General features: G+C 38.2%; 1 protein-coding gene and 1 non-coding gene across 10 annotated transcripts; one reads left to right on the top strand and one right to left on the bottom strand.

Moving 5' to 3' along the window:
• The first annotated feature begins 3,166 nt into the window (after positions 1–3,166).
• LOC131302152 (small nucleolar RNA snoR100) lies at positions 3,167–3,274 on the top strand. Its single transcript, XR_009191626.1, has one exon. It is a non-coding gene; the product is annotated as a small nucleolar RNA snoR100 (small nucleolar RNA).
• Positions 3,275–6,266: 2,992 nt separating this feature from the next.
• Positions 6,267–11,699, bottom strand: LOC131301981 (uncharacterized). 9 transcript variants are annotated; one of them, XR_009191501.1, is made up of 6 exons: positions 11,337–11,699; positions 11,090–11,227; positions 10,306–10,447; positions 9,459–9,703; positions 7,886–8,031; positions 6,267–6,540 (listed from the first exon to the last, which is right to left on the bottom strand). XR_009191501.1 is itself a non-coding variant. In XM_058328519.1 (5 exons), exons 3-5 carry the CDS (start codon positions 10,387–10,389, stop codon positions 6,444–6,446), a joined length of 327 nt encoding a protein of 108 aa, XP_058184502.1. In that variant the 5' UTR covers positions 10,390–10,447; positions 11,132–11,227; positions 11,337–11,699; the 3' UTR covers positions 6,267–6,443. The 9 variants fall into 9 exon arrangements, 5 of the variants coding, with proteins under 5 accessions (XP_058184502.1, XP_058184501.1, XP_058184504.1 ...); XR_009191502.1 differs by having other exon boundaries at positions 9,468–9,703; XR_009191500.1 differs by having other exon boundaries at positions 8,184–9,703; positions 11,337–11,525.
• Positions 11,700–27,393: the final 15,694 nt, after the last annotated feature.

Genomic DNA, 27,393 nt, shown 5'->3' with positions numbered 1-27,393 from the left:
ACACCATCTTTTATAACTTTTTTTTTTTTTTGCTCGGCAAAACGAAGATTTATTGACTCGAAAAGGGTACATCGAGAGGGGAACTCCTTAAGCACAGAAGCTTAAGGAGAAAAGAAAACAAAAACAGAACGACAAAAAAACCATCCAATAGATAATTGGACCGCACCACTCCTTCAATAAAAATAAAAATAAAAAAAATTATACTTTCACCTTCCTCATTCCATTGAGATAACCCTTAAAATCTTCCACCATCTTTTATAACTTTACAAACCCTATTTATCGATATGTAGATTATTATCTTGGTCCAAATTAAAATGAGAAAGTTGCGAGCATTTTAAAAAAATGATTGTCTTTTGACTCATTGAGGGTAAAATAGCCACATATCTTTATGTTCCTACGATTTTGGATCCAAACTTCTTGGGATAGAAAGTAGGTTGAACTACCTTTCTAACGGTTCAAACTACACAAAAATCTGAATTTCAGACTGTCCGGGACAAGCCAGCAAAGTTTGGTCTTATAGCAAGCTTTATTGCGCCCCAGGCGCATCGTTATGCGCCTCAGGCGCACTCCCTTGCGCCCCAGGCGCATTCTTAATACTTAAAAACAAGCTAAATTTTGCAGGTTCAACACGGACACGATTGAAATCCGATTTTAGTGTAGTTTGAACCGTTGGAAAGCTTGTTCAATCTATTTTTTTATGGAAGAGTTTTTGATCCAAAAATCATTTGAACATCAAAATAAATTACCATTTCACCCTTACTGGGTCGAAAAACAAATTATTTCACTAAAAAGCTCGTATCACCGTCATTTTAAATCGAATCAAGACTAATTATGAATCTTAGGGTTTTCAAACTAATAAAATTGGATGAAAAGGGAAAATAGAATTAAAGAAGTACAATTTATGAAAAGTTGGTTAAAAGAAGACCGATTTGAAGGTCATCGGACCACTAAAGCTAAACACGTTTGTGACATTCTAAGTTCCGATGTGAACACACATTCCTAATTCTAGGAGATTCCTTCATTCTGTGTAAGAGTTAAAAAAATCTTATAGGGCTTTCCACACTTCCTCGTATCATCTAAAATTGTTTCAACATCAATCTTCGACTAAAGCAACGCTTTTACATTGACGAAGCAAAATTCGAATGTTGACACCACCAACACAATTAATCGACTAGTATGACTACCACACCACTACCACTTCCACCACCGCCATTTGACTACCCTCACTTGAACGTTTGCGCCTTAGAAACAATGCGTAACTTAATAGCTATAACACACACGGAGAGAAACTCTATTTTGAGATCATAAGAACTTGGGAATATTTTGGAGAACCACACAAACCATGAATAATTACCTAAGAACTAGGGATTGGAGCACCGAATGAAGGAAACAACATGTTTTATCTTTAAAGGCTCTTAAGAATTTTTCAAACAGTCTCCATTTTACTCACTTATTGTGAACTCGATCCAACTGTTTTGATGGTTGCATTCCACCATCTTTCAGAACTTTAAAAATCCTATTTATCAATATATAGTTGGTCTTGATCTAATTTAAAATGAGAAAGTTGCGAGCGTTTTACTAAAATAAATTGTCTTTTGACCCATTGAGGGTAAAATGGACAAATATTCTTATGTATAAATTACTATTTTTGATCCAGATTACTTGTGATAGAAAGTAGATTGAACAAGCTTTCAGACGATTCAAACCACACGTAACTATGAATTCCAGAGTATCCGGGACAATTCCTCAAAGTTTGGTCTTTAGCTAGATTTAGTGAGCCCAAGGCAAATTTTCTGCCCCCTAGGCGCATCCGTAACACTTAAAAACATGCTAAACTTTGTGGGGTCAACACGGATGCACCTGAAATCCGATTCGAGCGTGGTTTAAACCATTGGAAAGCTTGTTAAATCTTATTTCTTACCGAATTGTTTTTTGATTGAAAATCATTTGTAAATGCAAGGAAATTACCATTTTACCCTTAGTAGGTCGAAAAACAAATTAGTTTGGTAAGAAGCTCGAATCACAATCATTTTAAATCGAATCAAGAAAAATTATATATGAATGGATAGATAAGGTTTTCAAACTAGTAAAATATGATGAAAAGGAAAAACAGAATTAAAGAAGTATAATTTTATGGAAAGTTGGTTAAAAGAAGACTGATTCAAAGATCATCGTATCACTAAAGCTAAACGCGTTTGGGCGCTCTTTCCACATTCTAAGTTCCGTTACGAACACACTCCTATTTCTAGGATATTTCGTCATTATGGTAAGAGTTAAAAAAATCTTATAGGGCTTTCCACACTTCCTCGAATACCCTTGGTTTGATGTCTGGGGGGAAGATAGGAGTATGAGCTCATACTCCTACCCTTGGTGAATCACCATCACCATTTACTCACCGTTTCCATCTCAACGCTAATTTATGTTATGGTGGTAAAGGGTAGAAAGGAGAGGGCAATTTACCTATAATGTGCATCTCAGAATTCTCTTATGCCTCTCAGGCACTGTTCAATGCTCCTCAGGCGCCAGAAATTGTTAGGTTATATGGCTAGGCGCGTTGAGTCGCGCCCCAGGCACAGCATCCTAACTGCAAAGAGAACATATGACTTTGGAAAGTCAGATTGAACAAAATAAGAAGATTGACGAATTAGAACAAGATTGAAATAAAAATAAGCACATAAAAGAACTTCTTTTGTCAGAAAAAGAAGCTATCAAATGTGCAGTAAAATGTGCTGCGACTAGGAAGAGTAGTCCCACTAGCAACTACAACAACAACCTATTATCGAACAACCGATTTATGTACAATAATATGTTGTTGAAATAGGTTGTTCAATAAGATCGGTTGAATCAAGGATGGTAGTCCCATATATTAGATAGGAAAGAGCTTTGAGCCTTATCGAGAAGAACCAGCAGATCATAGAACTAGCCGCTGGCTGCACCATCGGATAGGGAAAGAGCAAAGACTCATACTAGAAAGCTGTTGGGCTTACCGACCGGGCTAACTATGAATGGCGTAGTTACCGGGCTTCGAGGGAACCTGCTTAGTGCTTACTAGTGGATAGGCACGAAAAGCCCGTTGACACATCGGGCAATGAAAGACTTTTTTTTCCCGCTTAAAAAGACGCTATTTACGCAATCACAAAGAAGAAGCATCAATGCTCTGGATTATTAATGAAGGAAGCATGGTAATGTGTACATAAATTGAATTGGGTTTCTAGGCCTGCCCTCTCTAATACTATTTGGTTTTGATTTGAAGGTATGGTTCTGCAACAAAACAGGTATAGGGGGCCACTGTTTCAGTGGTATTCTGAGAGCAGCCACTTTAGGCAGATTCAACAGAATAGGAACCCGATGAACTCCATTTCCAACAAGAACAATCTTCTCCTGGAGGGATTTAAGAGAAAATTATTCAGTTTTACCTGCGGAGTAGCAAGCTGATTCTCCTCCCAAGTGTAGGGTCTTCTGCTGAAAATAAAATGCCAGTCATCAGAGGGAGAAGTTGGGGAGAATTCCAAGACCATGGCATCCTGTGGAGGATTTGTAGCCAAAGTCGGCTATAGCTGCTGCGATTTATGTAAAGTAAAATTTGGTGCCCAAGAACTAGAAGTGGTCGTAGGCTCGTAGCAGTCAAGTATCGGCCGTGAAGTGGAAGTGGGCGAAAATGGTTCTAAGAAATGAATATCAGGTATTCTCTTACGCATTTCAAGCTCAGTTCATTGCGCCCCAGGCGCCAGAAATTTTGAAGTTTCTCGTCTCAGGCGAATTGTGTCGCACCCCGGGCACATCTTCCATATTGCTAATTAGGCCAAACTTCGCGACTTGTCCATGACACTCCCAAACTCCGATTAATTTGTACATAGTTACAATTGTTGAAAAGCTTCTTGATCTAATTTTTAACGCAAGTAATTTGGATCCCAAATTATTTACACATTAAAGCATACATAAAGTAAAACGACAAGAAAGGACCAAAAGAGAGATGTATCCCAGTATCAATTTTGATTTTTCATTTTTTTTTTTTTGTGTTTTTTGTTATATCATATATGTGTGGACATATTGCATATTTTTTCTTTTGCAAACGGTTATTTTTAATTGTTTGGCTTTTGAAAATGAAATTTCATTTTCATCTTATATCCTTGACGTCGTTTGTGTAGCCTGTAAAAATAATACTTGTCCATTACGCCCCCATATGGCCAGAATAATGGACTGCCTTTGCCCAACCTGGAAATGACCATAATTCAGATATGAGCTGTTTGTACATTTTTAAGCGACATGTATTACTTTGTTTTTTTTCAGTTATCAGTTGGACGTTTGATCGGTTTGGGGTTGTTTCAACTCCCGCTTTTGTATTTCCCTTGTTGACTTCTTGTCAACCTCGATCGGGTCCGTGATTGGGCATATGATTGTCAAGAAATTAGATGTCAACATAGTTGGGATGCTTTCTTCTTGTTGTGATGCCGTTCTCATGTGTTTCCCTTTAATCTTTGTGATTCTCTATTCAAAGATTAATGAAATCTTTTTTGCCTTTCAAAAATATAAAAGGTACGTGGAAGCAAGAGCAATGGAGCGATCAATGGAAATGACCCCATAAATCCTGGAGAAACATCAAAGAGCTTGACAGAATTAGCACTGGTTTCAAAGTATTCCCGAAGGCCCGAAGACTATGAAGCTCAAGTTGAATCACCTCCAACTTGGTGAGATGACGACGACGGCGGAGGTAGTAGGGGCGTGGTGGTGGTAGAGTTGTGATTGTTGGTGGTGGTAATAATAAGAGGGTGGTGGTAGACGGGTTTAAATCGTGGTGGTTGTAGACGGGTTAAAAGTGTGGCCCCAGGCACCTAAGGCGCCTAGGTTTTTTCGCCCCACTCGGATCTGGGAATCACTCATCAAATGCGTGTCAGGTGCGATCACGATGCGCCTTGGGCGCATCAGTGCGTTTTTAACTGTTGGGGTTCGGCGATTCCCATCAAATGCGTGTCAGGTGCGATCACGATGCGCCTTGGGCGCATCAGTGCGTTTTTAACTGTTGGGGTTCGGCTCATGTCCATTATACCATCATCCAGTTTGGTCCAGTGAACGGCTGAGATTAATTCTACTAAATCCAAAGCTCCACACCATGCCATGCCAGCTCTCCCCTTTTGCTCTCAAAAGACACATAACGGATGCCCTGCCAAATCGTTAGCGGAAGTCCTGTAATAGTTACTTTTCAAATGCATGTTGAATTACTCAGTAAATATTCTTGCTCTCAAAGCTCCAGTATGGGGTTTCACATAAATGATCGAAGATGTTCAATTTGCATAAAATATTTTTTTAGACACCTGCAAAAATTCAACTCAGTTGAATGATCTGAAAAATAAGATCTTTGCATCAGTTCAAACAGATTGAAATTTAGAGCACTAAATTTTTAAACCATATTTTTTAATATATAAACAGTCTTCAAAAATAAAATGCCCTAATTTTTAATCCGTTTGAACTGGTACAAAATTTTTACATTTCTGATCATTTTATGCTTAAGGGTCATAATTGACTTTTGGCTCTAAGCCTCTCATACGAGAGCCCTAAAGATTGTAGTCACACATGTCTCTCTTAGGGCTAACTAACGAGAGTTATAGAGCAAAAAATTCATTATGATCTTTTAGGATAAAATGATTAAAAAAAATTAAATCTTCGCACCGATTCAAACTGATTAAAAATTAGAGCATTTAATTTTTTAACCATATTTTTTAACAGATAAACTGTCATAAAAAATGAAGTACTCCAATTTTCAATCCGCTTAAACCGGTGCGAAGATCGTATTTTTTTGATCATTTTATCGTAAAGGGTCATAATTAATTTTTGACCATAGGATTCTCATATGAGAGCTGTAAAGATTGCATTCACGTTTGTGACTCTTAACTAACGAGAGTCATAGAGCCAAAAATTAATTATAACCACTACAAGAAAAATCGCATTTTACAGCGTTCGAAAAACGCTATTAAATGATATAGACAGCGTTTTTTCGAACGCTGTATTAGCCGACGTTATTAAAAGTCTTAGACTTTAGATAGCGTTTTTTAAATGCTATAGAATGTGGACTTTCTACAGCGTTTTAAAAACGCTATAGAATGTGAAGTTTCTACAGCATTTTAAGAACGCTATAGAATGCAAAGTTTCTATAGTGTTTTAAGAACGCTATATTAGCCTATTTTTGGCATTTTTTTTAAAATTCCATAAATACCAATATTCTAGCATTTTCAAATAAGATTATGGTAATTTCATTTAAGAAATAAAAATGATTTAATCCATTCAACACCAACTATATCCAAACGTCAATGTACAATATTAAATATAGGTTCATTACATTAGCTTTGAAAAACAATTTTCCAACACAAACTACATAAAAGAGTCTAACTAATTAGACTCATTGAAAAAAAAAAAACTAATCTAATTCCCCCTTCTTGAAAATGAAATCATGTACGAGACAATCTCATGCCGCAGATTTCTTTACTTGAAGTGTACTTCTTTGCTGAGCTTATACCCTTTCTGCTCCCAAAGCCATCCACATACCTGTAAATATAAAATTATTGAAAGGAACACAACATATTAGAAATACGATTAACTGCAAAACCAAACGCTATATATTCACCACAATAGATAGCATTTTCAAATGCATGCTATAACTCTACGTTGTCATAAGTATAATTCCCACAGTTATCATAAGCGGATGACTTCATGAAATGGTCGTACCTAAGAAGAAAGTACACTAAACAAACCAAATCCTAGTAACACACTAAAAGGGAGTGCAAGTAACATACACTATGAAGTTACCATATTCAGGAAGTGCAAAAGGTTTCAACAAAGTATTATGCAAGAACTTGAGCAGATTCATTTCTCAATAGTAAACCTCAAGAAGTCAGAACATTGGTTGCACCTGGAAAATATAACGGATTTAACAATGAAGAAAACCTCAAAGAAAGGAAATCCTTCATAAAGTTCATGGTCGACATTTTGCCCAAGAACACGATTTTTAATTTTTCCTCAGAATTACTCTGGAGTTCTTTTAATACACTCCCACGCTGCCGAAAAAAGCAGTGAAAGACACTATTTGGCAACAAGGATCAGTTTTAAGTTTGCCTCATACAAGAACATGGTTTTGTTAATTTCTGTAAACCACGATAACCAAAAACACGTTTAGCACAAAATACGAGGGGGTCACTGGCCGGAGACAGATGTGGGAAATGACCAGCGGGGAGTTTACCAGAGAAGGTTGTATGTGAGGAGGGGGTGATCTGGAGGGGTCCCAGTTTGGAGAGGGGTTGCTGCGGGTTTGCAGGAAGGAGGGGATCGCTGGAGTGAGGGAGGGCCGAGGGGAGTGGCCAGAGGCAGTGGGAGAGACAGAAAAAAAGGAAAACCTATTTTGAAATAACCATTCTTTTCTTTGGAAATAGGACTTAGCATTATTTTGGATTGAAAAAACAGTTTTCAAACTTGCTTTTGCTGCACATGTTCATGTGTATTGAAGACAAACTAGTAAACAATATCATTTAAAAAGTTGTAACTCCATACTTCCTCACACTTGCCACTGTATGAAGGTTAATTTTTTTCGTGAGAATACCACTGGTAAATGGTAGTAATAAACCCTGATTTGTCACAAAAATGTCTGCTATTCCAGCATGGCAAGTAGCAAGACCACAAGAGTCGCAACTCGGACTTTACTTAAATTTTGGAAACTTCGAGTTTGGCTATGGGGCTAACTAAAACTTGTCCTTAGCTCTATCGATAAGTTGTGGCAGGATCCATAGATCGTGCTATCAGTGCTATTATTACACTACTTTGTGTAGTTTTTGCGAAGGCTAGAAAAATCTAAGTAGACAAGTGTCATGTTATATGAATCTAAAGAACCGCTGTTGACCTGAGATGGAGAACTGGATGATTCTTGATTGCATCCCGACGAACATTCAACGACTGAAAATAGTAACTTCTAGCACCTTGCAAATCTTCATCATAATCCTTGAGATCTCCGACTTTATTAAGTGAAACAGAGAGCATATGTATGACCTGCAATAGCTCCAAAAACATTAGACACAGAATGGTGTACCATACCAAAGCATGCTTGTAAGTTGTAACACCTCATCAATGTTGCCAAACATTAGTCTCGAAATTGAGACGTAGTTTTCATGATACATCATACAAGTTACATTTGCAATTACCTCTAAATCATCAGTTGGCACTTTCTTAAGGAAGTACGTTGACACTCTCTTCAAAGTAAGTGATTGCAAAACTAGCATCTCCTAGAGCTTAACTGCAGTATAAAAAGGCGTATTAGGTATTTTTGCAAAACAAAAATGTCAGAATCAGGATCAAGCTTTGAAGACATCATTAACGCTCTTGTATGTTAAGATACACATTATCCTGCAGAGGCGAGCAGTTACTGGGAAGTAGAGAAACTAACAAGCCTTCTATTTACTTTGCCTCCATGGAAATTGCTCTTTAGAATGCCAGAACATATACAGTTTCATGCTTGTAAACATGAAAAATCTATTAAAAGACTCATTTTCCCCTTCAAACAACACAGTTGTATACTGTCAAGCAGAGCCATACCCTCTCCCAATTCCTACCTATTCCCTATTTAGCTCAATCAAACATGCCAGATGGAAACAATCTTTCCTAGGGTACAAACATGGGAGCAAATTAATTCAATTGTTATCCCTTGGCTAGCCCTTTGGGTGCTGCTGTTCTACTTATGAACTATGGTATTTGAGCCAACCTGTGCACGTGCCATGGGCTTGGAGGCACTGAAGTGCAAGGTCACTATTTTCTGAGTTCACCAGAAGATGATGATGGTATTCTACTTGAATTTGGACCCTTCATGAGGAGGCCACGGAATAAAGTCGGAAGCTTGTAAGACCCACTTTGCTTTGTTGAGTCCCACTTTAGAAGCTTGGGTTGGTCTTGGGATAGTAGGAGGAGCCAATAGAGTAATTAACGCAATTGACAAGAGATATCGGAGCCTTTTCAGGAACAGTCCCGGGCATTTTTTAGAAACCTCCCGTTACAAAAAATATGTACATAGTTCAAGTTTCCACGCAATTCCCCATCCACTGGAGACAGCGAAAATGCATCTTTCGTGCTTAATTCTGCATGATAGCAAATTTGTCCCCAAACCCACCCACCAACACAAACAGAAGGAAGGAAATTAAAATGCTATTATTGGTTCTCTATCACACCATTCTAAAAAAAACGCTATTAATTAATGCTATGGAAAGTCATAATTGTTGTAGTGATAGACCGGTAGCATCATCAAGTAGGAGAACAAACTGACAAGTGGAGTTACGAACCAACATTAAATTCAATCATAGACTACAATCTCGAAGAATATACTTCCTAATTGGAAAACTAAAAGCAAGATTCATCGCAATTAGCATTAATTCAGATGCAAGAATATAAAATTATGCAATCTTTCTCAAAAGCTCAAAACTAATTACCATTCATACCGAGGGAGGAAAAATGGGTGTAGGTGGAACCGTGGTAGTCCTCCAATGGTTGCCAACTCTAGAAAGTTTCAAAAAGATGAAGGGAAAACGTCATTATTCAAAGTAGTCCACAATACCATTCAATTAATAAAGAAAATCATAACTAATTACTTGGTTTTTCTTTAACTCGTCGACTACATTCTACATGTCCCTTTTGAGATCGACTTGATTAGAACATACATTAATTAACACTATCACTGCCGAGCAAAAAAAAAAAAACCATTAACACTATCCTTAGTTTATCTAACAGTGTTTAGATCATACATAAGCAAATGAAATGACAAAGTATTGGATGGTGGAGAAGAAGTTATAAAGCATCAGAACAAAAATACAAAACATAGCTCATTAATAGGCAGAGAAGGCATACACACGTGCAAAACTGACCACCAGCAATCATTTGTCATCATCTCTGTCAAAAAGACTTTAACACATGTACTAGTTACCACTCATAAAGAAGCTATTGATCAGACACAGACAAAGAACAGACTAACTTTTCCATGCTCAACCAATAGCTATGAGCATTATCCATCAAACAAGGCAGGGACAACAAAATTTCTTCCAGGGATGTAATCTAGATTCTAGTCATTTGACCAAAAAAAGGGTAAAGAAAACATGATTCAAATTAACTTAATGGTTGTGCAAGGGAATGGCCAAAATGAGTTTGACACACGTTTATTCATGGTTCAACTAAACACAAGACTACTACTTATGTCTTCCATATATCCTAATCAACACACGTAGATTTAGTTATCCCATTAAGGTGATTACACAAAGAATCATGGCATTAAGAAACTTATACCTTACACGTTGGAAATACTACTTTATTCTTGTAGAAAGAGAATAAAAGAAGAATTGAACCAAGCCAAGCTTCTTTATAATGCATTGACGGCAAACACAATCCCAAGTAGTTCAATCCCTCCAGTAGCTCACATGTCTGAAGCCTGAACAACAAGAAACAAAAGAAAATATATCAATTAATTCAATATATAAAATGACAAATCCTAATTGTAACACAGCAAATAAATCAAAAACCAAACAAAAATCCTTGAGGTTAATAAGCTAAATCACATATTTGGTGATGTTTGAGTGCTTGACCGCTCATCTTTGTTGGCGGCGCACTCCGATTATCATGAAGTCCATTCTCAAACTTAAAAAGGTCTACTCTTCCACCATAAACAGGGAACAACTTCCAAAGTCAGTTTCTCAATTGGGCCATCATACAATTTAGTAGAATGAGAATCACACTCCATCTCCAAGTGCTTACCACAAACTAAAAACGATTGCTAAAATGTTTTATTCGAGTTAATAAAATAAAGGGAGAGTGGACCAAATAGAATCATCCCCAAATTATTGGTTGCCCTTAAACAGAGATTACTGCTGGAAAAAAGCCCAACCAACATTAACACAAGTCTTTAGCAAAATCTGTGGAATATAGCCGGAAAACCTATTTTCCAAACTTCTCATCCAAGAGATTTGGCCAATTGAAACAATTGAGAATGACAAGAGAGTGAAAGTTAGCAAAACCCATCTAGAACATCCTGATGTTTCGAATTCAAGAGAGTGGGGGATGGACACTTAAAAACCTGGCACCCAAGTCGGCACAGCAGAGCAGTTGAAGAACAGACCTAAACGGAAAAAACCATCAAGTCGACGGAAAACCATTTCGGAGAGCTTTATCTGGACAACTCCCTTCCGCCGTAGAGACTCCAAATGCACCAGATCTACTCAAGGAAAGGCATGGTACGGCCAAATCTGATATTAATCTGAAACCCTTTTTGCCGAAAAGCAATTTGAAGAATAAAGGAAAGAAAGGCGATTGGAAACCAATACCTGTAATCGATGGAAGATCCCCGATTGAGAAGACGGGATTCTCCTACGGAACAGATGAACAACGAAATGGAAAAGCATTGTCTTGCTGTAGTGCGGAGAGAGAAACTCCTTGGGAAGTTGGGACAGAATTTACCCTACAAAAACTGCAGCGCGATCCTTTGAGCGCGAGCCCTAATTTTTTTGATTTTTTCGGGTCACACTTTTAAACGCTATAATTCATGTTACAACGCTATTAAAGGTGTTGCGCGGTTTGGTTCTCCTCTTTTTTCCCGCTGTTTCACACGGAACGTTATAAATGCATCTCAATTATAGCATTTATAAAAGAACGCTATAAATTGACGCTATAAAAGAAGGATTGTGTTGTAGTGAACACTTTAGGATAAATGATAAATAAAATAAAGTATTTGCACCGATTTAAACAGATTATAAATTAGAGTACTTAATTGGGTATCCACCTAATCCGGATAAAATTTATTCTCTTAATTGGGTATCCGGCTAGTCCGGATAAAATTTATTCTCTTTTGAAAATATTACTATTGCAGGACTTCTGTTAACGATTTGCCTAGACATCCGTTAACAAGTCTGTGTCTTTTTTAGAGCACAAAGTGAGAGTTGAGGTGGCATGATGTGGAGCTTTGGATTTAGTAGAATTAATCTCAACCGGTCACTGCACCAAACTGGATTTTAGTATACTAGACATGACCCGAAGCCGTCTTAATGCGCCTAGGCAAATAGGCTGCTCTCTGGGCGCGCTTAGTGCGATCAATCGCTAATCATATCATTTTTTGTGTGCATTTATCATTTTCATGAGACTTCTAAGGCTCCAAATTAAAGGACCAAAATAACGTCAAAATTTGTGCAATTGACTTGGCAACCTGCAATCACGATAACCAGTTGAGATATTACAGGTAGCAATAGGCATTGAAACATTGGAAATAGTCACAACAACAAATGTATGTTGGATTGCCTAAATGTGTACGTTTTTGTTCTATACATTTGGATTGACTACATGTGTTCATTTTCGCTCTTACCCATCCACAGTGGTATAATCAACAGTCAATTATTTTTAAAGTTAATAATATTAGTGCAAAAGATAGCTCACAATGATATAATCAAATCTAGAAATATCTATAGAAATAATCAAATTTTGAATTTTGGATAACCAAAACTAGCAACCTTTTTCAATAATCAAAATTTGTATATGCGCGTGTTTCAACTAGTATTTTCTTTCCGAGCAAAAAAAAAAAGCTAGTATTTTCTTCTTCTCTTTTTTGCCTACTCTATATCTTCTTCACTTCACCCACAAACTATTTCTCTTTCTTTCCCTCGAAAAGTGAAGCTCATATCTCTCGATCATCTACAATTCAATCAATTGTCGCCAGATTAATGTATCTTTTTTCCCATTTCTATTCCCCCCCCCCCCCAAAAAAAAAAAAAAAAAAAATATTCATAATAGAAGGAAAGAAAGATACCAATTTTTTTTTCCAAAATTAAGAGTGGGAATCGATATATTTTTGCCCCCCAAAAAAAAAAGAAAAATGGAGGGAAGTGCATGCAGGAGAGAGAGAGAGAGAGAGTGAGTGAGTGAGTGAAATTGTAGTGGACTCTTATTTTGGTTATGAATTTAGAAGTGACCATTGTGAAGCTCAATATTGTTAAGTTTAGCAACCTCTTAAGTAAATAATCAAAAGCTGATGTGTCAACTTTTGGTTATCCTTTTATTATTATACCACTTTGGATGGCCTAAGTGCACCTTGCTTCTCATATATTCCACCAATGCTGGCATATCACATGATACTCAAAATTTTGAGTAGCGAATGTGATCAGTTGCACTATTAATTGCTCAAACAATTCTCTTTCTATGAGGCTGCTCCTATCAAGATGAGTCAACTATGGTATTGCACAAATCTTGCGATTTGATGATTTAACTAAAAAATGACGCACTATGGCCACAAGCCTTGTAGCAGTGTACCAAATAATTAATTTGGAGTTAAAAATATCGACATAGCCCATCTTAAATTACCATATTGGATCTTCTTGGATATAATCAAAGCACAATATCTCTTTTCTAGCAACCCAGAGAGAGAGAAGGACGGGGTATTGGATCTTCTTGGATATAATCAAAGCACAATATCTCTTTTCTAAGCAACCCGGGGGGGGGGGGGGGGGGGGGGGGGGGGGTGTTGGTTTGTTGATTTGTATTCATTGCAATATAATTATGTGCGTGTGTGTCAGGCAATATCCTCACACTTGGCTAAAGATACTTAATTGAATGCCAATTTTTTCAAGTCGTGCCCTTAGGCATGAGCATGCATTAATCTTATATAATAAGGAAGTAGTGCTATTGAAAATGGACACAAGTCCAAGGACTGAGCTTTGTGACGTGCTAAATTAAAGGTTAAGATTGGTTACTTCTTCTTTTTCGAGGGTTCAGATTGCGATACAACTAGATCAATGGTCACGCTTGTTTGAGTGTGCCTAAATTTTCCCACCTGTTACACAAGTAGTGTTGTGGTAGTGTATGTGCGGTGATGGTGGTGGACCTTCTGCAGTTGTGGTACGTAGCAGTGGTGGTAGGGTAGAAAGATGACGGCAATTTACGTGTAATGTGCACCTAAGTATTCTCTTATGCACCTCAGGCGCAGTTCAATGCGCCTCGGGCGCCAGAAGTTGTTGGGTTATATGGCTCAGGCACATTGAGTCGCACCTCGGGAGCAGTATCCAAACTGCAAAGTTGGCCAAACTTCTCGGCTTGCCACAGACACTTTCGAACTTTGATTTGCACGTTGACCGAACCTTTAAAAAGCTCGTTGAATCTGCTTTCTAACTTGAGTAATTTTGATTCAAATTTTTTTACAACTTAAAGAAAACAATGATTTTACCTTTAAGGAAATGGGAAAAAAATCATTTTTGAAAATTACAATCACAGAAGGACAAAAAGACAGAAAGACGACAAGATAGGAACAAAGGAGAGAGTTATCTCAGTACCTTTTAATGGTTTGACATCATCCTCTTTTCTCTTTTCAATTGTGTAAACTGTTATTTTTGTGCACTACTTTAAATGTTGTAGAGTTACGCTGGTAGTACTGTATGTTAGGTGATGGGGGTGGAGGTGGTGTAGTGGTGGTAGCGGTAGGGCAATTACCCTGTAATGTGCATCCAAAGTATTCTCTTATGCACCTCAGGTGTAAGACAATGCCCCTCAGGTGCCAGACATTGTTGATCGATTTGCACCTTAGGAACATTGTGTAGCTTATTAGCTATAACACCCAAAGAGAGAAAATCTGTTCTTATATCATAAGTAACTTACGGAATATTACGGAGAACCACACAAACCATGAATAATTACCAAAGAACTAGGGATTTGAGCATCGAATTGAATGATGGAAATAATGAGTTTTCGCCTTGACGGTTGCGAAGATTTTTTCTAATAGTCTCCTTTTTACTCACTTTTCATGAACTAGATCTGCCAGTTTTGATGGTTGCGTTCCAACATATTTTAGAAATTTAAAAACCCCATTTATCAATATATAGTTGGTCTTGATCCAATTTAAAATGAGAAAATTGCAAAGGTTTTATCGAAATAAATTATTTTTTGACCCACTAAGGGTAAAATGGTCACATATTCTTATGTGTAAATTATTTTCAATCCAAACTACTTGGGATAGAAAGTAGATTAAACAACCTTTCTAACAGTTCAAACCACACGCAAATCTGAATTTCAGAGTATCCGAGACAAGCCCTCAAAGTTCGGTCGGTTAGCCAACTTTTGTGCACCCCAGGCGAATTTTGATGCACCTTAGGCGCATTTCCTTGCGCCTTGGGTGCTTCTGTAACACTTTAAAAACATGCTAAAATTTGCGGGCTAGACATGGACACACCCAAAATCCGATTTAAGTGTGTTTTGAACCGTTGGAAAGCTTATTAAATCTTCTTTCTTACAGAAGTTGTTTTGATAGAAAATCATTCTACATTAAAGGAAATTACCATTTTACCCTTAGTGGGTCCAAAAACAAATTAGTTAGGTAAAAAGCTCGAATCACAGTCATTTTAAATTGGATCAAGACCAATTACGAATGGATAGATAGGGTTTTCAAACTATTAAAATATGATGAAAAGGAAAAATAGAGTTAAAGAAGTATAATTTTATGGAAAGTTGGTTAAAAGAAGACCGATTGAAAGATCATTAGACAGTTAAAGCTAAACACGTTTGCATGTGCTCTCTACACATTCTAAGTTCCATACGAACACACATTCCTAATTCTAGGATATTCCTTCATTCTGTACGAGTTACAAAAATCTTATACGGCTTTCCACACTTCCTCAAATCATCAAAAATCATTTCAACATCATAATTTCACTAAAGCAACGCTTGTACGTTTACGAACCAAAATTCGACTGTCTACACCTAGCGAAGGACACTTTATTGAATGCCAATTTTTTTTAGTCATGCCTAAGGCGTTAATTTTATATAATAAGGAAGTAGTGCTATTGAAAATGAACACAAGTCTATGGACCGAGGTTTGTGACATGCAAAATTTACGGTTAAGATTGGTAAATTACTTCGTATTTTTTGAGGGTTCAGATTGCGATACGACTAGATCAATGGTCACGCTTGGTTGTGTGTACCTAAATTTTCCCACCCGTTATACAAGTAGTGTTACGGTGGTAGTGTATGTGCGGTGATGGTGGTGGAGGTTGTGCAGTTGTGGTACATAGCAATGGTGGTAGGGTAGAAAGATGACGGCAATTTACATGTAATGTGCACCTAAGTATTCTCTTATGCACCTCAGGCGCAATTCAATGCGCCTTGGGCACGAGAAATTGTTTGGTTAGGTACCTTAATTAGGCACAATTCGCCAGAAGTTGTTGGGTTATATGGCTTAGGTGCATTGAGTTGGTCCGCGGGCGGAGTATCCAAATTGCAAAGTTGGTCAAACTTCTCGGCTTGCCACAGACACTTTCAAACTTTGATTTGCACGTTGATAGAACCTTTAAAAAGCTCACTGAATCTAATTTCTAACTCGAGTAATTTTGATTCAAATTTATTTACACGTCAAAGCAAACAATGATTTTATCTTTAAGGAGTCGGGAAAAAATCATTTTTGAAAATTACAACCATAGAAGGACAAAAAGATTGAAAGACGACAAGAAAGGAACAAATGAGAGAATTATCTTAGTACCTTTTAATGGTTTGACATCATCTTTTTTTCTCTTTTTGATTGCGTGAACTGTTATTTTTGTGCACTACTTTCAATCTCGTAGAGTTACGCTGGTCGTGTATGTTAGGTGGCGGGGGTAGAGGTGGTGTAGTTGTGGTTGTGGTAGGGAAATTTACCTGTAATGTGCGTCCAAAGTATTCTCTTATGCGCCTTAGGTGCAGGACAATGCCCCTCAGGCGCCAGACATTGTTGATTTACGCCTTGGGAACATTGTGTGGCTGATTAGCTATAACACACAGAGAGAGAAACTCTGTTATTAGATCATAAGTTACCTGCAGAATATTTATGAGAACCACACAAACCACGAATAATTACCTAAGAACTAAGGATTTGAGTACTGAATGAAGGAAACAACGTGTTTTAGCCTTGAAGGCTCTGAAGATTTTTTCTAATAGTCTCCTTTTTCCTCACTTTTCATGAACTAGATCTAATTGTTTTGATTGTTGCATTCTAACATATTTTAGAACTTTAAAAACCCCATTTATCAATATATAGTTGGTCTTGATCTAATTTAAAATGAGAAAAATTGCGAGCGTTTTACCGAAATGAATTGTCTTTTGACCCATTGAAGAAAAAATATTCTATGTGTAAATTATTTTCGATCCAAACTACTTGGGATAGAAATTAGATTAAAGAAGCTTTCTAACGATCAAACTAGAAGCAAATCTGAAATTCAGAGCGTCCAGGACAAGCCGTCAAAGTTTGGTCTGTTTGCCAACTTTGGTGCGACCCAGGCGAATTTTGATGCGCCTCAGGCGCATTCCCTTGCGGCCCGGGCACATCCGTAATGCTTAAAAACTTGCTAAAATTTGTGGGCCTGACACGGACACACCCAAAATCCGATTCGAGCGTGGTTTGAACCATTGGAAAGCTTGTTAAATCTTCTTTCTTTCTGAAGTTGTTTTGATCGAAAATCATTTCTACATTAGAGGAATTTACCATTTTACCCATAGTAGATCCAAAACCAAATTAATTCTGTAAAAAGCTCGAATCACATTTATTTTAAATTGGATCAATACCAATTATGAATGTATAGATAGGGTTTTCAAACTATTAAAATATGATGAAAAGGAAATATAGAGTTAAAGAAGTATAATTTTATGGAAAGTTGGTTAAAAGAAGACCGATTGAAAGATCATTAGACCGCTAAAGCTAAACATGTTTGCATTCGCTATCTACACATTCTAAGTTCCATTGCGAACACACATTCCTAATTCTAGGATATTCCTTCATTTTGTACGAGTTAAAAAAATCTTATAGGGCTTTCCACACTTCCTCAAATCATCAAAAATCATTTCAACATCAAAATTTGACTAAAGCAACGCTTGTACATTTACGAACCAAAATTCGAATGTCTACACATGGCTAACAACACTTTATTGAATGCCAATTTTTTTGAGTCGTGCCCTTTGGCATGAGCTTGTGTTAATGTTATATAATAAGGTAGTAGTGCTATTGAAAATGTACACAAGTCCATGGACTGAGGTTTGTGACGTGCTAAATTAACGGTTAAGATTGGTTAATTACTTCGTCTTTTTTGAGAGTTCAGATTGTGATCCAACTAGATCAATGGTCACTCTTCTTTTTGTGTGCCCAAATTTTCCCACCCGTTATGCAAGTAGTGTTACAGTGCTAGTGTATGTGCGGTGATGATGGTGGAGGTTGTGCAGTTGTGGTACATAGCAGTGGTGGTAGGGTAGAAAGATGACGGCAATTTATGTGTAATGTGCACCTAAATATTCTCTTATGCACCTCAGGTGCAGTTCAATGCGCCTCGGGCGCCAAAAATTGTTTGGTTATGCACTTCAAGCGCAATTCAATGCGCCTCGAGCGCTAGAAGTTGTTGGGTTATATGGCTCAAGTGCATTGAGTCGTGCCCCAGGTGCAATATCCAAACTGCAAAGTTGGCCAAACTTCTGGGGGATACTTTCGAACTTTTATTTGCACATGGATATAACCTTTAAAAAGCTCATTGAATCTACTTTCTAACTCGAGTAATTTTGTTTCAAATTTATTTACACCTTGAAGCAAACAATGATTTTACCTTTAAGGAGCTTGGAAAAAATTAGTTTTTAAAATTACAATCTTAGAAGGACAAAAAGATAGAAAGACGACAAGAAAGGAATAAATGAGAGAATTATCTCAGTGCCTTTTAATGGTTTGACATCATCCTTTTTTCTCTTTTCGATTGTGTGAACTGTTATTTTTGTGCATTACTTTAAATGTCATAGAGTTATGCTGGTAGTATTCTCTTATGCGCCTCAGGCGCAGGACAATTGCCCTCAGCCTTCAGACATTGTTGATTTGCGCCTTAGGAACATTGTGTAGCTTATTAGCTATAACACACACTGAGAGAAACTCTGTTCTTAGATCATAAGTTACTTCCGGAATATTTCGGAGAACTGCACAAACCACGAATAATTACCTAAGAACTAGGGATTTGAGCAACGAATGAAGGAAACAACGTGTTTTAGCCTTGAAAGCTCCGAAGATTTTTTCTAATAGTCTCCTTTTTATTCACTTTTCGTGAACTAGATCTAAGTGTTTTGATGGTTGCATTCCAACATATTTTAGAACTTTAAAAACTCCATTTATCAATATATAGTTGGTCTTGATCCAATTTAAAATAGGAAATTGCGAGCGTTTTACTAAAATAAATTGTCTTTTGACCCACTGAGGGTAAAATGGTCACATATTCTGATATGTAAATTATTTTCGAACCAAACTAGTTGGGATAGAAAGTAGGTTGAACAAGCTTTCTAACGGTTCAAATCACACGCAAATCTGAATTTCGGAGTATCCGGGACAAGCCGTCAAAGTTTGGTCTATTTGCCAGGTTTAGTGCGCCCCAGGCGAATTTTGATGCGCCTCAGGCGCATTCCCTTGCGCCCCGGGCGCATCCGTAACATTTAAAAACATGATAAAATTTGCGGGCTCGACACAGACACACCCAAAATCTGATTCGAGCGTGGTTTGAACTGTTAGAAAGTTTGTTAAATCTTCTTTCTTTCCGAAGTTGTTTTGATCGAAAATCATTTCTACATTAAAGGAAATTACTATTTTTCCCTTAGTGGGTAGAAAAACAATTTAGTTCGGTAAAAAGTTCGAATCACAATCATTTTAAATTGGATCAAGGCCAATTACGAATGGATAGATAGGGTCTTCAAACTATTAACATATTACGAAAAGGAAAATTAGAGTTAAAGAAGTATAATTTTATTGAAAGTTGGTTAAAAGAAGACCGATTCAAAGATCATTAGGCCACTAAAGCTAAACACATTTGCGTGCACGCTCTACACATTCTAAGTTCCATAACGAACACACATTCCAAATTCTAGGATATTCCTTCATTCTTTACGAGTTAAAAAAAATATTATAGGACTTTCCACACTTCCTCGAATCATCAAAATCGTTTCAACATCAAAATTTGACTAAAGCAACGCTTGTACGTTTACGAACCATTATTCGATTGTCTACACCACTAACAGAATTAATCGACCACTATGACTACCACACCGCTACCGCTACCACTATCACCATTGCCATTTGACTACCCTCACTTGAACGTTTGCGCCTTTGGAACATTTCATAACTAAATAGCTCTAACACACACAGAGAGAAACTCTGTTTTTAGATCATAAGTTACGAATGAAATTTTTCAGAGAACCACTTAAACAACGAATAATTACCAAAGAACAAGGGATTTGAGCTCCGAATGTAGGACAAAACTTGTTTTATAGCCTTAAAGGCTGCAAAAAATATATATATTGAAGAAACTATTTTCGTAAACCTATTATTTTTAAGCTTGAAAATAAGTCCTTATATTTTAAGTACTTATTTGAGAAAGTGGAACGGGACCTAATATATTTCTGCCAATTATGTTGCAGGTCGGAGCTCTCCAAACGAATGCGGTTACCATCAGTATAGATAATTATTGGGTTTGACTTTTGAGGCCGACTAGCGGCCGCCTGAAAGTATTTTTTTGTGAATTTCCCTTGTACTGGTGTTGATAGCTTGGCTTTAATATGACAGGGAAAGATATTAGACAAAGTGCACGTAAGCTGGCTCAGACATCTCTCATATAAAAAAATAAATGGTTATGATAGATTACAATCAAATCTCCTAAGTTGTAAGATACAAACAAGGATGATGTAATGGAGATATGCGGAAATCAAAGTTGTGCATTACATTTGTACACCATTATAATTACAGCTTGTTGTTTTCTTAATGATTTTATTTGGCCTGCATCTAGTCTTCTTCAGTGTATATATATAGCTTAAAATCAACTAAACTGATGAGAAGTAAAGTTCTTCATCTGTAATTTGTGTTTCAAAAAGTACAAAGAAAATGTTGAAACTCAGAGTTGAAAGGGGAGAGAGCCAACCCTGGTTCCTCCCATGGATCATACCTACTGCAGGGGTAATCTCTACTTTCTCTCCAATTTTGACTACAATTTCCCAAGGAAAAAATGTCTACGGTTTATTGCTTTACACCAATGGATTATAACAGAGGGAATTACGAGGATGAACAAGTGGTTGAAGTCGTAAAGCACACCTTGTCAAAGGTTCTCGTTCCTTACTACCCGATGGCTGGGCGGCTGACCATCGGCTCAGAAGGGAGCCCTGTGGTGGTTTGCACCACAGGACTCGTCTACGAAGATATGGTGCTAATGGAAGAACTCGTCTACGATGCCTCTGCTACAGTTAAAAGTATATTGGACGATGCCTCTGTCTACTATGCCTCTGTTTTGCCCAGATTGGTTTGAAAACTTACTCGCTTACTTGCTTAAACTTGCTCGTCTACAATTGCACAAATTTTGATGTTATTTTGGAGCATTATAGGTCCAGAAATGATTAATGCACACGAAAAATGATTCTAAATAGCAATCCAACTAAGTTCGCCCGGAGCGCAGACAATTTGCGCCAAGGTGCATTAAGACAGCTAAAAACACTCTGATGCGCACATGATCAGTGATTCCCAGATCCAAGCGGGGCGCACAAATAGTGCGCCTCGTCAAAAAATATTTTCATCGCCCGTACCGCAAATTACTTATGCAAAAACACCCACCACCGCAATTTGTACTGCAAATTACTTCTGCAAAAACACCCACCACCGCAATTTAAACCCGTCAGGCCTCTTATCACTGCCACACCCAACAATCAATACTCTACCACCACCACCACACCTCTTTCATCACCCGTACCACCATCTCTCTAACAGATTACTTCAGGCTCTTCAACCTACAGCTGAGAGGTCTAGCAAGGTGCATATAAAACTTTGAGCCAAGTTAGCAGAGCTAAAGTCCTTTGTAGGGTAGAATAAATTGTTGTGGCAGAAACATAAATCGTCCGAGGTCCATAGGGGCCGAGTAGAGAGAGCTGAGTGACGTGATGAGAAACTACCTCAACGCGACTAGTTCTTTTGCCTTGCCGTCGTCTTTCTTGGAGCACGTGCGAAAGTTTTGACCGACATGGTTGTAATATTGTCTGAGTCCTTGACTATGAAAAAAAGGGCAGACTGACGAGTTTGAGATATGTAGACACCTACTACTGGAGGGACTGCTTGGGTCGATCCATGGCTAGCGAGAACATACGAGTTTGACACCTAAACATAATTTTCCCTACACGTTATGGGAAATTTATGGGTAGGTACAGAAAATCCAAAGTAATTCCCATCGGCTTAGGCCCAAATCATGAAATATACTCCCGAAGTCTAGAAAACCGTTGAAATACCATTCCACGGATTTGGCTAAAATTGTTTTCGCGACTTGAGTTGGCTGGTTTGAACTTGAGTTTGGTTGTGTTTCGAACAGATTGATATTCTGGTTGCACCAAATATGCTAACAAGTGAAGAGAAGGTGAAGAGAAAGATGAGAGACTCCAACGGACTCGAGAATGATCGTATCCGTAAATGTGAAGGGTTTTATAACCCAATCATGAAAAGGTTCATTGACTTGTGTAGAGGTAAACCCAAGTGTAGTTAAAATGGCTGCAGCTCCATCAGTACTTCACCACTACTACCACCACATTGCAAGAAGAAGATTCCAGGAGTTCCATCCATGAAAATTTCATTGAAAACTTCGGATATCGATCTCTACAAGCATGAGAGGCTAATCTTCCTCCTTAGGCTTTAGACGAAATCCTTGCAACTTACTTTGATTTTCATATTTTGTAGTATAAGAATTATTCAATGATTTAACTATTCATCAAAAAGTTAATTTTTCTTATCTAGCATAAGTGATTGGTTTCAGTGATATCAAATACATAAATGTATAAGAATTGTATTAGTGATTGCAATCGAAAAGGAAAATAGACAAGGCATAGAAAATCGGTATTGTGCTTTAAACCACCACTCACATATCATCTCATTATTTTGTCAACAATCGGTTCGATTCAAAACTGGATACAGTTTTTGATTTTTCTGAAGCTTTTCAACCTCTATACCAACCAACCATGGGAGATAACGTTGTTTCTGGTTCTAATCTGAAATCCAAGGAAGGGCTTGACCCGTCTAGCCGTTACTATTTCCATCACTCAGACACTTCAGCCACCAAGCTTTGCTCACATCTACTGGATGGCAAAAACTGGGCAACATGGAGCATATCCGTTGAAATTGCTCTTTCCGTTAAGAACAAATTAGGCTTTGTTACTGGAAAATTCAAAAAGTCTTCCAAGTCTACCGATTCAGATGAGTTCGGCCTATGGGAAAGAGCCAACCATATGTTGATCTCATGGTTTTCTCATTCAGTTTCACCAGATCTCGTTCCAAGTGTGCTTTTTGCTCCCACAACTCAACACGTTTGGGAGGATTGTCAAGCCCGTTTCGCTCAAGGTAATATGCTTCGAATATTTCAAATCAAAAGTTCCATTGGATCACATGTTCAGGGAACTATGTCTGTTGCAAACTACTACACAAAGCTGTGTGGATTTTGGGATGAGTTAGATTCTTACCGCCCTCTTTCCACGCGCGATTGTTGTCAATGCGGTGAAGGAAGTAAGAGGTATGCACATCATAATGAGGATCATCTCATGCAATTTCTCATGGGGCTCAAAGATACTTACAATCCCATTCGAGGCCAAATACTGCTTCTAAAGCCAGTACCTGATATTCAGGAAGCTTACAACATGGTGACTCAGAGAAACAACGAGAAATCGGGAACAATTCGCTCACTGAAAATTTCTCAGTTCCAGCGGCTGTGCGGTTTTCTAAAGGCTCCAATCCAAACAAGTTTTCTTGTAACTCGTCTTTTTCACCTTCCAATCCCAATACTGAAGGGTTATTTTGCAGATATTGCAAAAAGGATACACATACCATTGAAAACTGCTATAAGTTGTATGGATTTCCACTTGGGCACCCACAGCATGATTCCAATTTTAAACCAAAAAGCTACCATCTGGGACACCAAAGTCAGCAACATGGTGCCCACTCCAATCTCGTTGCACATCCGCAATCCAACGTACATTTGTTGTGGCGTATCTTTCCAATGTTTCGATGTCTATTGCTACAATTAAGTAATATCTCAAGTGCTTCTCATGATTGCAAGTTGTCAAGTTGATTGCACAAATTTTGATGTTATTTTGGAGCATTATAGGTCCAGAAATGATTAATGCAAACGAAAAAATGATTCTAGTTAGCAGTCCAACTAAGTGCACCCAGAGCGCATACAATTTGCGCCTAGGCGCATTAAGACAGCTAAAAACACACTGATGCGCCCGGGGCGCACCATGATTGGGCCTGACACGCACATGATAAGTGATTCCCAGATCCAAGCGGGGCGCACAAATAGTGCGCCTCAGACGTCAAAAAATATTTTCATCACCCGTACCGCAAATTACTTATGCAAAAACACCCTCCACTGCAATTTGTTCCGCAAATTACTTCTGCAAAAACACCCACCACCGCAATTTAAACCCGTCAGGCTCTTATCACTGCCCACACCCAACAATCACTACTCTACTACCACCACCACACCTCTTCATCACCCGTACCACCATCTCTTTAACAGATTACCTCAGGCTCTTCAAGCTACAACTGGGAGGTCTAGCAAGGTGGATATACAACTTTGAGCCAAGTTAGCAGAGCTAAAGTCATTGGTAGGGTAGAATAAATTGTTGCGGCAGAAACATAAATCATTCGAGGTCCATAGGGGCCGAGTAGAGAGAGCTGAGTGACGTGATGAGGGACTACCTCAACGCCACTACTTCTTAATTTTGCCTTGCCGTCGTGTTTCTTGGAGCACGTGCAAAAGTTTTGACTGACATGGTTTGATTATTAATGTCCGAGTCCTTGACTATGAAAAAAGGGATACACTGACGAGTTTGAGATATGTAGAAACCTACTACCTGAGGGACTGCTTGGGTCGATCCAAGGCTAGCGAGAACATACGAGTTTGACAACTAAACGTAAATTTCCCTACACGTTACGGGAAATTTATGTGTAGGTACATAAAATCCAAAGTAATTCCCATCGGCTTAGGCCCAAATCATGAAATATACTCCCGAAGTCTTAGAAAATCGGTATTTTGCTTTGATTATATCAAAGACGATTCAATATGGCAATTTAAGATGGGCTATGTCGATTTTTCAATTCCATCAAATTAATTAATTGGCACACTGCTAAGGCTTGTGGCCATGGTGCGTCATTGTTGAGTTCAATCAACAAATCGCAAGACTTCTGCAATACCATTGTTGACTCATCCTGATAGGGGCCTCATGGAAAGAGAATTGTTTGAGCAATAGTGCAACTGACCACATTCAGTACTTAAATGTTGAGAAAACGTACACATTTAGGCATCCAACATACATTCGTTGTGCCTCTTTCCAATGTTTCGATGTCTATTGCTAGATGTATATCTCGAGTGGTCCTCGTGATTGCAGGTTGCCAAGTCGATTGCACATATTCTGACATGATTTTGGAGCCTTAGAAGTCTCAACAAATCATAATTGCACACGAAAAATGATCAAATTAGCGATCCAACTAAGCGTGCCCGGAGAGCAGCCTATTGCGCCTAGGCACATTAAGACAGTTAAAAACACACTGATGCGCCCAGGGCGCAAAGTGATCTCGCGTGACGCGCATTTGATGAGTGATTCCCAGATCCGAGCTGGGCGCAAAAATTAGTCGCCTCGGGCGCCTGTGACGCAAAAAGTAATCCTGCAACAACATCCACGACCACATTTGTTCAGTGATCGCGCCTGATGCACATTTGTTGAGTGGCGCAAAAATAAGGCGCATGTGACGCAAAAACACCCATGGCCACAACCACAATTTTAACCCTTCTACCACCACCCTCTTATTACTGCCACCACTGTCGTCTTCATCTCACCACCAAGCTGGACGTGATTCAGCTTGTGCTTCATAGTCTTCGGGCCTATGGGAATCCTTTGAACCAGTGCTAATTCTATCAAGCTGTTCGACGTTTCTCTAGAACTTATGGGGTCATTTCCATTGATCGCTCCACTGCTCTTCCTTCCACATACCTGTATAGTGTTAAATACCGTTTCCAACTACCATTGAATGGTTTGACATATCCTTTTACTCTTTTCGATTGTGTGAACTGTTATTTATAGTTAAGTTGCAAATGTTTGATAATATTCACTTTTTGTGCACTACTTATGCGAAAAGTGCATCTAAAGGATGATATCGAAATAAATGTGTCCTCCTTGGAGACGCAAGATGGTGGTTATGACCCTCGACAAATTGGGAGACAACAAATTTTCCACTTGACTGGTTTCTCACAACAGACAATTTTGCCCCACAATTCTCTCTACTGTCCCCCCGACGCCGTGTAACGGGTTCACTAGTTTTTTGGACCCTCTTCACCCCTTCTTTGCAACAAACGTACTCCTTCCTAATGACTTCATAATCCCTATTCCTCTTGCTAGAACTCACTCGCGTACCAAATCCACCTTCTTTACCATAATTGTTGTAAAATTTCCAAACATCATCTAAATTGTCAAACTCTTGGTTGATTTTCGGTATTAGGTCAATCTTAACTTGAGGAGTGTAAAGTATTTGAGAAGAATTAGCAGATGATTCACACGGGATCGATACTAACGGTGAGAATACGTTTATATCATCCAAACACTGCATTCTAGAACCCAAAAGAGAAAACAAAAAAAAAAATCAGAAATTTCACATACAGTGAAAAAAAAAATCAGAAGTAAAAAAAATGGGCATTTTTTTGCGAATCCTAATTTGTGACCGTAATTTGTGAGAGAGAGAGAGAGACCTTGGTTGTTGCTCAGTCAGTGATGAATATTGTCGGCTTCTCGTAGGTCGTCCATGTACACTACAAATTCCCCAATTTGTTATATAAATCCAAAAAACTACACAAATCCAAAGCCTAACCCTAACTCGACTTCGTAAGAAAATCAAACCAAAGATTATAAAGACAAAATTACAGATTCCTAAAAAAATCGAATGAGGGGAAATGAACACCCAAAATCTGAAAAATTTCCCCAATATTTTGAACCCTAGTTTTTGGGTTTAAAGATGGAGAATCAAAGAGAGAGATAGAGAGAGATACCAGTCGTACGCGGGTCCCGCGAATGTCGGTCGTTCAATCGTCGTTCGTCACTCTGTCCAAAAAATTAGGGTTTTTGAGAGATTGTGAGAAGAGATAGAGAGAGATTCGCGAGAGAGAGGCTCGAGAGAGAGAGATTCAATACCTTCAGTCGTTCAATCTTCTTCTTCGTCGTTCTTCTCTTTCTCTGTGTGTGTGTGTTTTGAACGAGTAAAGAGGAATGAGAAAAGGGGTTTGGGATTTTAACCCGCCTGTGGGTTTTTTTACCCGTGACCAGCGACCCGTGAGAGATTTTAACCCGCGAATTGGC

The sequence above is a fragment of the Rhododendron vialii genome, chromosome 9a (genome assembly GCF_030253575.1).
Source record: "Rhododendron vialii isolate Sample 1 chromosome 9a, ASM3025357v1".
NCBI lineage: Eukaryota > Viridiplantae > Streptophyta > Magnoliopsida > Ericales > Ericaceae > Rhododendron > Rhododendron vialii.
Note: the sequence above shows the minus strand (reverse complement) of the source record. Positions and strands in the feature narration are given on the sequence as shown.